This window comes from Trachypithecus francoisi, unplaced genomic scaffold (genome assembly GCF_009764315.1).
Source record: "Trachypithecus francoisi isolate TF-2019V2 unplaced genomic scaffold, Tfra_2.0 Lachesis_group20, whole genome shotgun sequence".
In the NCBI taxonomy this organism is placed as follows: Eukaryota; Metazoa; Chordata; class Mammalia; order Primates; family Cercopithecidae; genus Trachypithecus; species Trachypithecus francoisi.
The window spans coordinates 69,178,537-69,188,857 of record NW_022681466.1 but is presented as its reverse complement, the minus strand read 5'-3'; the positions used below and the strand labels follow the sequence as shown (position 1 = coordinate 69,188,857).

Genomic DNA, 10,321 nt, shown 5'->3' with positions numbered 1-10,321 from the left:
TGTAATCCCAGTACTTTGGGAGGCCGAGGCGGGTGGATTCCTTGAGGTCAGGGGTTCGAGACCAGCCAGGCCAACGTGTGAAACCCCGTCTCTACAAAAATACAAAAATAAGCAGGGCATGATGGTGCGTGCCTGCACTGCCAGCTACTTGGGAGGCTGAGGTGGGAGAATTGCTTGAACCCGAAGTGGAGGCTGCAGTGAGCTGAGATCATTCCACTGCACTCCAGCCTGGGAGACAGAGTGGGATTCTGTCTCAAAAAAAAAAAAAAAAAAGTTAATTACCAACTAATATGGATAATAGGTGTTAGCACAAAGATATTTAAAGTTTATTTTCAAGCTTCAATTCCACCTGGGAAGGGAGGAAGAAGCGTACTTAGCATGGCTGCCTGCCCCCAACTTCACTGCAAACATAGCTCTGTTGTCATATTTTTCCTATTAGCCTTTAGCGTAGAGTTTTGTTTAAACAAAAGGTTTAGTGATCTTAAAAAATCTTTAAGCCACTGATTTAGAGTGTGGTATTTCATTGTCCACATTACTGCACCTACTAAATTCAATAATGATAAAATCCCAACTATGACTATTTTCAAGAAAAAGAAATTTTCTTTCTGCTGAAGACTCTGCCCAGGGCAGGGCTCCCCTCATGTCTCTGTCCTCAGGCTGCAGATGAAGGGGTTCCGCATGGGGTCACCACAGTGAACATCACAGCCATGACAGCGCCCTTCACAGCGCTATGATTCATCGATGGGCACAAGTAGAGACCAGTCATTGTCCCATAGAAGAGAGACACCACAGACAGGAGGGAGCCACAGGTGGAGAAAGCCTTCTGGATGCCCCTAGCAGAAGGGGCCCTGAGGATGGTGGAGACGATTTTTGCACAGGACATGATGAGGAGTAGGAATGGGATGACAAGGATGAGGCCTCCCCTGAAAAATATCACCAACCCATTGACTTGCATGTTGGAGCAGGCCAGCTTCAACAAGGGAGATGTATCACAGAAAAAGTGAGGAATCACATTGTCAGCACAGAAGGACAGCCTGGTCATGAGCAAGGTGCAATGGGTGGCATGGGCAGTGGTCAGCAGCCAGGAGAGTGCCAGCAGGGCAAGGCAACACTTGGGGCTCACGACAGTGGTGTCGTGCAGGGGAAAGCAAATAGCCACACAGCGGTGATAAGCCATGACCACAAGCAGGAAGCTCGCCAGAACTCCAAAACACAGGTGAAAGCACATCTGGGCCAGGCAGCCCACATAGGGGATGGATAGGTCTTGGTTCTGCATGTTCTGCAGCCATCTGGGCATTGTGACCGAGGAAAAGCAGAGGTCAGAGAAGGACAAGTTGCTGAGAAACAAATACATAGGCGTGTGGAGATGGGAGTCCAGTTGAGTGAGGACAATGTTGAGGAGGTTCCCCAGGAGGGGGTAAGATACATGGCCTAGAACAGGGCATAGAACAGATTCTGCTGCTCGGGTTGGATGGGCAGGCCCAGGAGCAGGAACTCTGAGGTCATGGTTTGGTTCTTCTTTGTCATTCTGTGACTCTATTATCCTTAAGAAGAATGTAATGCACCTTAACATCTACAGGTCACCAATAAACATATCTCTAAAATGTGTGGCCTATTTTCAAAGAGACCATGAATGAGAATTTAGGCACAGGTGGCAGACTGGCCTCTGAACCCCATCATCTATTGAAATTGCCTAGTGGAAGCCAGTGATGACTCTAAATTCCCATCTCTAAATCCAATAACCTATCACATTTAACACTAATGATCACTTCCTACTTCATGATACCCTCCCCTCACTTGGCCAGGTGACACTCTCCCTCCCTACCTTGCAATACTTCACACTCTCCTTGGACAACTGCTCCTGTTCCATTATTTTTGAATATTGGTGCTTCTCAGAGGACTGTCCTTACACATTTCCCAAATATGCCAGTGAGTCCCAAATGTACTTCTTCAACCCACACCGTTCCTCTGAGCTACAGACCTGGATGTTCAGCTCCCTGATGACCATCTTATTTGCATGTTCCATGGACATCCCAAGCCTCATCTTTCTGATACTAAGTCTGCTGTCTTCCCTGCTCCAGGTGTGTTCCAACTCCAGTATTCTCTCGCTGCCTATGCCATCTACAGGGTCCTCAAGCCAGAAACCTGACAGTCATCTTTGACTCCTGCCTAGCCCTCACTTCCCTCATTCAATTACCACATCTGATCCATTCCTCCTTCTAAACATCCCTCCTTATGCTCACTGCTTGCACCCCACAGCCACCTTTCAGGTCAGCTACTTTTCTCACCTGCACCACTGATGCAGATGTGGTCTCCAAACATCTACTTTTACTCTCTTTAAATCTATTGACTTTAGGCCAGGCACGGTGGCTCATGCCTGCAATCCCAGCACTTCGGTAGGCTGAGGCGGGTGGATCGCCTGAGGTCAGGGGTTTGAGACCAGCCTGACCAACATGGGGAAACCCCATCTCTAAGAAAAATACAAAAAAATTAGCGTGGTATGGTGTCAGGCGTCTGTAATCCCAGCTACTCGGGAGGCTGAGGCAGGAGAATCACTTGAATCCGGGAGGTGGAGGTTGCAGTGAGCCGAGATCGTGCCACTGCACTCCAGCCTGGGTGACAGAGCGAGACTCCATCTCAAATAAAAATAAAAATAAATAAATCTATTGACTTTATCCTGAATCATCCTTTTTGTAACTCAAACCTGCTCATGTCACCATCTAATTTAAGAGTTTCTCATTTCTGTTAACATAATGTCCAAAAGAGTTAAAATGAACCATAAGACCCTGTTTTACCGGGTGAACTCTCTCCTGCTTACCTCTCTCTCTCTCTACTCCAGGAACAATGCTGGATTTCTCCCAGTATCTCAAAAGCATCTGCTCTCACCCACTATGATATATCACAGTACCATTGCCTTAAACATGCTGTCTCAACCCCATTCCATCCCTTCTCCTGGAAACTCATCCTTTAGATCATTAAATATGGGATCATTTTTTCTTTGCTAGACTTTAATAATTGAGACAATATCTATCTTGTTCACTGATGAACCTCAACATCTACAGCAATATGTGCAACAATATATGTATTTGTGCTACCTAAGAGACTACTAAATTACTTCAACAGAAACCAAAACCACTGGAGATTAGAACATCTGCTGCCACCAGGCCTTTCCAAATCAAGAATTCTTTCTTATAAATCCTTTGTTTTGATTTCTAGGTAACTGCACTGTAGGTTTGTCAGCTTCATTCCAAAATATTACCCCATCCGCAGTTACCCTGTAACATGGCTTAATGCCAACCTACTCAGTCAACAAGGCTATGATTTTTTTTTCTTGCGATTCAGTCTACCCAATACCAAGATATTGATGTGGGCAGAAATGAGACTGATGTGGAAGTTTAAAGATCATGGGAGGGCCAGGCGCGGTGGCTCACACCTGTAATCCCAGCACTTTGGGAGGCCGAGGTCGCCTGAGGACAGGAGTTTGAGACCAGCCTGACCACTATGATGAAAGCCCGTCTCTACTAAAAACACAAAAATCAGCCAGGCATGGTGGAGGGCACCTGTAATCCCAGCTACTCGGGAGGCTGAGGCAGGAGAATCACGTAAACCCGGGAAGTAGAGGTTGTAGTAAGCCAAGATTGTGCCACTGCACTCCAGCCTGGGCAACAAGGACGAAACTCTGTCTCAAAAACGAAAAAAAAAAAAGAAAAAAGAAAAAAGAAAGAAGAAAAAAATCATGGGAAAAGGATTAAGTTCATTTCCAATCTCTCAGACCTAGCTCCTGGTCTCCTTCAGATTCCTCTCTCACAGTGCAATCCTGAGGAGTTTTCAGAACTTCTACAAACCCTGAAGATACAGAAGGGACCCTTGTTACAGGATATTTAACAGGATCATGGGGGTTAACCCAGCCAGATTAATGTGTACAGGAAAAAGAAAGATGTGGTGCTGTGATTTACTGATGAGAAGAATCTATCTTTGATTTTCTGGGAATTTCCATCCTGGGAACTAAGTTGGTACCATCTCTTTTTAAAATGTGTGATTACAGACCCCATATCAGTCAGATATCACAAATGCTGCCGTTGAGGAGATGAGGCATATGGGCTTTGGCTGCTCTTTTCATTTCTCTGCATCTTAATTTCTTCAGCTGTAAAATAGGAATACTGACTTAACCCTGCTGATGGCACAAAGCAGTGATCAAGTTGAAATCTCTTATGAAAATTCCTTCCTTACATGACTCGATTATGTAACACAGTTGACCCTTGTACAACACAGGGATTAAGGGCACCAACCCCTGTGCTGTCGAAAATACACAAATACATTCTGACTGCCCCAAAACTTAACTACTAATAGCCTACAGTTGACCGGAATCCTTACAGATAACATAAACAGTCGATTAACACACATTTAGTATGTTATATTCTTACAATAAAGTAAGCTACAGAAAAGATGTTACTGAGAAAATCATAAGGAAGAGAAAACATATTCACTAATCATGAAGTAGAAATGGTTCATCATAAAGCTTTTCATCCTTGTTGTCTTCATGTTGAAGTAGGCTGAGGAGGGGGGTTAGTCTTGCTACTCAGGGTGGCAGAGGCAGAAGACAATCTAAGTGGACCCAGGCAGTTCAAACCTGTGTTGTTCATGGGGCAACTGTACTTATGAATACTATTTTAAATAAAGAAATTGAATCTGGTAAACAGCAATCAAGATATTTCTAGAATGTTCAACAGGAATTTGGATTTTACAGTGCCTAAAGAACAGTCTTACATAGTCACACCATAGAACCCTAGTAATCAGGACCCTAAGGTTGGAAGGACCCATAGGGACACACAGCTTCCAGCCTAATTTACCAGGTATGTCTGAAAGGAATCCTGAGGCCTTGACCTGGGAGCCTTCGCTCTTTTATGCACATTTGATACATGGAGATGCAGCCTCTGTCGTCATCATCTAAGTCCACCCTGTCCCTTCACACATCTCCCAGTCTGTGTTTCCCAGGTTCTAGACACAGTAGGTCCCAGTGGACCCCAGGCCCTGGTGAAACTTATTAACAACAAGCAAAGTAATTGCCCATGATCCCCTGGGACAAATCTAGGAGGGGAGGTCTAGAGCAGGCACTACTTTATAGCTGCCTATCCTGGGGTAGGAGAACAGGCAGAAGAGGAAGTAAGATCATCCCCAAGTCCCACCAGGGATGCTGTTCAGAACACAGCAGTTCACAGGATCTCTTCCTTGTCTGCATATTTCTTTATTTTATTTTGTTTTTTGAGATGAAGTCTGGCTCTGTCATCCAGGCTAGAGCGCAGCAGCATGATCTCAACTCACTTCAACCTCCGCCTTCTGGGTTCAAGTGATTCTCCTGCCTCAGCCTCACAAGTAGCTGGGATTACAGGTGCCCACCACTGCTATTTTTTTTTTTTTTTTTTGAGGCCGAGTCTCGCTCTATTGCCCAGGCTGGAGTGCAGTGGCACAGTCTCTGCTCACTGCAACCTCCACCTCCCAGGTTCAAGCGATTCTCCTTCCTCAGCCTCACAAGTAGCTGGGAGTATAGGCACCCACCTCATGCCTGGCTAATTTTTGTAGTTTTAGTAGAGATGGGGTTTCACCATATGGCCAGCCTGATCTTGAACTCCTGCCCCCGTGATCCACCTGCCTTGGTCTCCCAAAGTGCTGGGATTACAGGTGTGGGCCACCGTGCCCGGCTTATTTTTGTATTTTTAGTAGAGATGGGATTTCACCATGTTGGCCAGGGTGGTCTTGAACTCCTGACCTCAGATGGTTCCCCCACCTTGGCCTCCCAAAGTGCTGGGATTACAGGTGTGAGCCACCACACCTGGCCTGAATATTTCATTATTTTAATTCCTAAAATATTTGCTTTCTAAAATCTAATGAATTGCTCTGTGTTGTCCAATATTACTTCAAAAATGTTATCCTAAAAATGAAGAAAGAAAAGTTCTTTATTGACCAACTAATTCAATCATCCAGTCCCATCATGTATGTCTGCTATATTTAGGAAAACCCATTTTGAGTTATTTCCACACATCCCTCATCCCTGAATGTTGAAATCTAATCCCAGTCTCTAAACACAATACAACTGCTACCTCCACACAATTACATCCCAATTTCTCCCGGCCACATATGACAACTTTATCTTGGGTCTTTATGGGTTCAGAGGGTGTAAAAAGATAAATGGAGAGAAAGTGGAGTTCTGAGAAAAGTAACTACATTTGCAAAGACTCAAGAGGTCAAGACAACATGGCATAGTCAAGAAACTAAAGGACGTTCTGTGTCCAGACGTGTACCGTGTGAGGGAGGGAACTCAAGGGGAGAAACAGCGCCAGGCAATGTCCTGCTCCTGCAAGGCCTTGTGAGATGCGGTCGGCAGCACCACCTTTATCCCAAAGGGAAAGTTTCTAACTGGTTTCAGGCAGGGCAATTAGATGCTTAGATTTAACTGGTAGAAATGTAAGTCTGATTAAAGTGAGGAGAGTAAACTAGCATTAATCAATCAGAAAGGCAGATTAATCATTTACAAGGTTATTTCAGTAACTCAAGGTGAGAGATGATGCTAACCTGCATTAAGGTAGTGGAAACAGGGCCTCAATTACACATACTGGAGAAATATGGACGCCTGTAAATATTCTTCACTAATCTTCATTTCAACATGAGAAAATAAAACAAAACTTTAATTCATGTGGTGAAATAAGGGGGAACTATCAAGGGATCATAGTTGCCAAAGAACATCTTCTTGTATAAGTAGTGTGATTTATACCCTCTTTTGTCCACTAAATGTTTTAACCAAACTAAGATTTCCTGATGTCTTTTTTTTTTTTTTTTTTTTTTTTTTGAGGCAGAGTCTTGCTTGGTCACTCAGGCTGTAGTGCAGAAGTGCAATCTCGGCTCATTGCAACCTCTGTCTCCTGGATTCAATGAATTCTCACGCTTCAGCCGCTCAAGTAGCTGGGATTACAGGCACACATCACCAGGTCTGGCTAATTTTTGTATTTTTGTACACATGGGGTTTCACCATGTTGGCCAGGCTGGTCTCAAAGTCCTGACCTCCAGTGATCCGCCCACCTCGGCCTCCCAAAGTGCTGGGATTATAGGCATGAGCCACCAGGCCAGAGACACAAGTCTCTTCAAAAATAAAAGAGGCAGACCTCTGCTTCCACATAGGATATAGTGGGTTCCAGCAAGCTACAATGATCCTGCTGCAACAATTAGAATTTTAAAAGGTAAAAGTTTAATTCATAATTTAAAGGTATCAAATAGTTGCAGAAGCAACAAAAACTACATAACCTAAAATTTCAGAGAGAGGATGACCATTCTAAGATGAGCTTACTCCAACTAGCTATTCTTTCCCTTGGGAAAAGTAGTTGCTGAATCTGGGCACCGACTGAGGTAGAGGATCTGTGCTGGGGACATGAAAGCATTGAAGCATGTAGCACTCACCCAAGACCAGAATAACAACTTTGAAGCATGAGGGGCCTCAAACCCATGTACTCTTCTCCCCATGAGACATTTGCTGACTCTGATAGAATGCTGGAAATCTAGGCAGACGCTACTAACAGAGAGAGAAAAAAAAATCTCCTGCCAACTTTCAGTACTGAGGAAGAAAACACACTGTAAGAAGAGGCCTTTTTCGAACAGGTATCTGGTGTCTCCCTCAAGATACTTGCCAAACGTTGAAATTGCATGGAAGCAAATTCCAAAGAACTAAGCTAAAAACCTCTGAAGAAAATTTCTCACTACTTTTCAGGGCTGAGGAGATGAAGATGCATGAAAATCCCAAGGAGGAAACAACCTGGGAACGGGAGTAAACTTCACCTTCCTAAAGTTACAATCCAATCCTAAGCCCAAACCAGTTCTTGATTGAATTGAGGTGGTCAACCCACTCACCGTATCTGCATAAAAGAGGAAAAGAAGAACCATTTCCGGTAGAGAAAACACCACTTGAAGCCACTATACCCCTAGTATGCCAAACTCTCAGCACATACTAAAAAATTACTACATACAGGCAAGAGGCAAAACTACATGCCTTGTAATTAAGACCAAAAAAATAAAGATTGAAAGATGATTCTGATCTTAGAGGTGGCAGACAAGGAATTTCATTTTTTTTTTTTTTTTTTTTTTTTTTGAGGCGGAGTCTCGCTCTGTCACCCGGGCTGGAGTGCAGTGGCCGGATCTCAGCTCACTGCAAGCTCCGCCTCCCGGGTTTACGCCATTCTCCTGCCTCAGCCTCCCGAGTAGCTGGGACTACAGGCGCCCACCACCTCGCCCGGCTAGTTTTTTTTGTATTTTTTTAGTAGAGACGGGGTTTCACCATGTTAGCCAGGATGGTCTTGATCTCCTGACCTCGTGATCCGCCCGTCTCGGCCTCCCAAAGTGCTGGGATTACAGGCTTGAGCCACCGCGCCCGGCCAGGAATTTCAAATAACAATTAGTATGTGAAACAGATAAAAAGATGAATAATTTTTACTAGCAAATGGCATAAATAAAAAAGAGCACAATGGACATTCTGCAAGTGAACAATAAGGTATCTGAAATGAAGAACTCAGTGGATGAATTTAACAACAAGTAGGGCATAGCAAGATACACAATCAATCAACTACGAGACAAGTCAATATAAAATACCTAAACTGAAGCACAAAAACAATTAAAGGAAAAAACCCCAGATGCAGCCATAAGAGATATATGGAACATGCACAGAAAGCCTAATTATGTATCACTGGAGTCCCAGAAGGAGAGGAGAAAGAGAATGGAACAGGATCAGTGTTTGAGAAGATAATTAACCAAGAATGTTTCAAACCAATAAAAGACATAACACTACAGGTTGAAGGAGCTCAGCAAATCCTAGGCAGTATAAACTGAAAGAAAACCAAACAGAGGCATATTGGTGAAAACTACCGAAAACCACTTATCAACAAAAACCTGAAGGCTGTTGGAGAACAGGGTCTCAATAACTTCAAAGAACATGTCTTAATCCATTCAGGCTGCTATAACAAAATAGTATAGACTGAGTGACATACACAGCAGAAATTTATTTCTCACAGTTCTGTCTGGAGGCTGGGAAGTTCAAGATCCATTTGCCAGAAGATCCAGTATCTGGTGGGTACTCACTTCCTGATTCACAGATGGCCATCTTTTTGCTGTGTCCTCACATGGCAGAGGGGGACAAGGGAGCTCTCTGGAGTCTCTTTTAAAAGGACACTAATTCCAGTCAGGCGCAGTGGCTCATGTCCATGATCCTAGCACTTTGGGAGGCCGAGGCAGGAGGATCACTTGAGGCCAGGAGTTCAAGACCAGCCTGGCCAACATAGTGAAACCCAGTCTCTAATAAAAATACAAACATTAGCCAGGCATGGTGGCGCATGCCTATAATTCCAGCTACTCAGGAGGCTTAGGCAGGAGAATTGCCTGAACTCGGGATGCAGAGGTTGCAGTGAGTCAAGATCACGCCACTCACTGCACTCCAGCCTGGACAACAGAGCGAGACTCCGTCTCAAAAAAAAAAAAAAAAAAAAAAAAAAAAAGGAAATACTAAAGAAGAAGAACAAGCTAACCATATATCAATTGTATTAGAAGATACAATAATTAATATGTAGAGTATAGATATAAGGATAGGCCAACTGACAAATGAAAGGGATTAAGATTCCAGAAACAGATTCATATGTAGAGTCACCAGACTGATGATAAAGATTTCCATTGCAATAACGCAGGGAAAGGATAGTTTTCTCAGTAAATGGCACTGGATCCATTGAATATCCACACTTTAGGAAGAAAAATGTATGTTAACCTCTACCTCACTGAATATAAATATCAATTCCACATTGATAGCAGATCTAAATGTGAAAGGTAAACCAGTAAATCTTTCAGGTGAAATCATAGAGAACATGGCACAGATTTAGCAAAGATTTCTTAAGATATAGACAGCACTAATTATTTAAAAACTGATAAATTAAAACTCTTCTATTTCTCTAATGGCACCATCAATTGAATAAAAGCCAACCCACAAAGGTGGGTAAGATAGTCTCATTACAAACATCTGACAAAAGACTCAGAGCCAGAAAAGATGAAGAACTACAAATCAACATGAAAAATAAAACAGATAACCCAATAGAAAAAAAATAGCAGAATACTTGAGTAGGTGACTTACAAAGAGAATATGCTTTTGGATAATAACTCTATGAAAAGTGCTTAACTTCATTAGTCATCGGAGAAATGTAAATGGAAATCAGCAATTCCACTGTTGGGCATATATTCAAAAGAAAGGAGATTCAGTATATCGAGGAGGTATCTACCCTTCCACGCTTACTGCATCACT

At 43.3% G+C, this 10,321-nt stretch overlaps 1 protein-coding gene across 1 annotated transcript; it reads right to left on the bottom strand.

Moving 5' to 3' along the window:
* Window positions 1–498: 498 nt before the first annotated feature.
* On the bottom strand, window positions 499–1,527 carry LOC117066543 (olfactory receptor 1E3). The gene has a single exon (XM_033181935.1). The coding sequence runs from the start codon at window positions 1,352–1,354 to the stop codon at window positions 653–655; it is 702 nt and encodes a 233-aa protein (XP_033037826.1). The 5' UTR covers window positions 1,355–1,527; the 3' UTR covers window positions 499–652.
* Window positions 1,528–10,321: the final 8,794 nt, after the last annotated feature.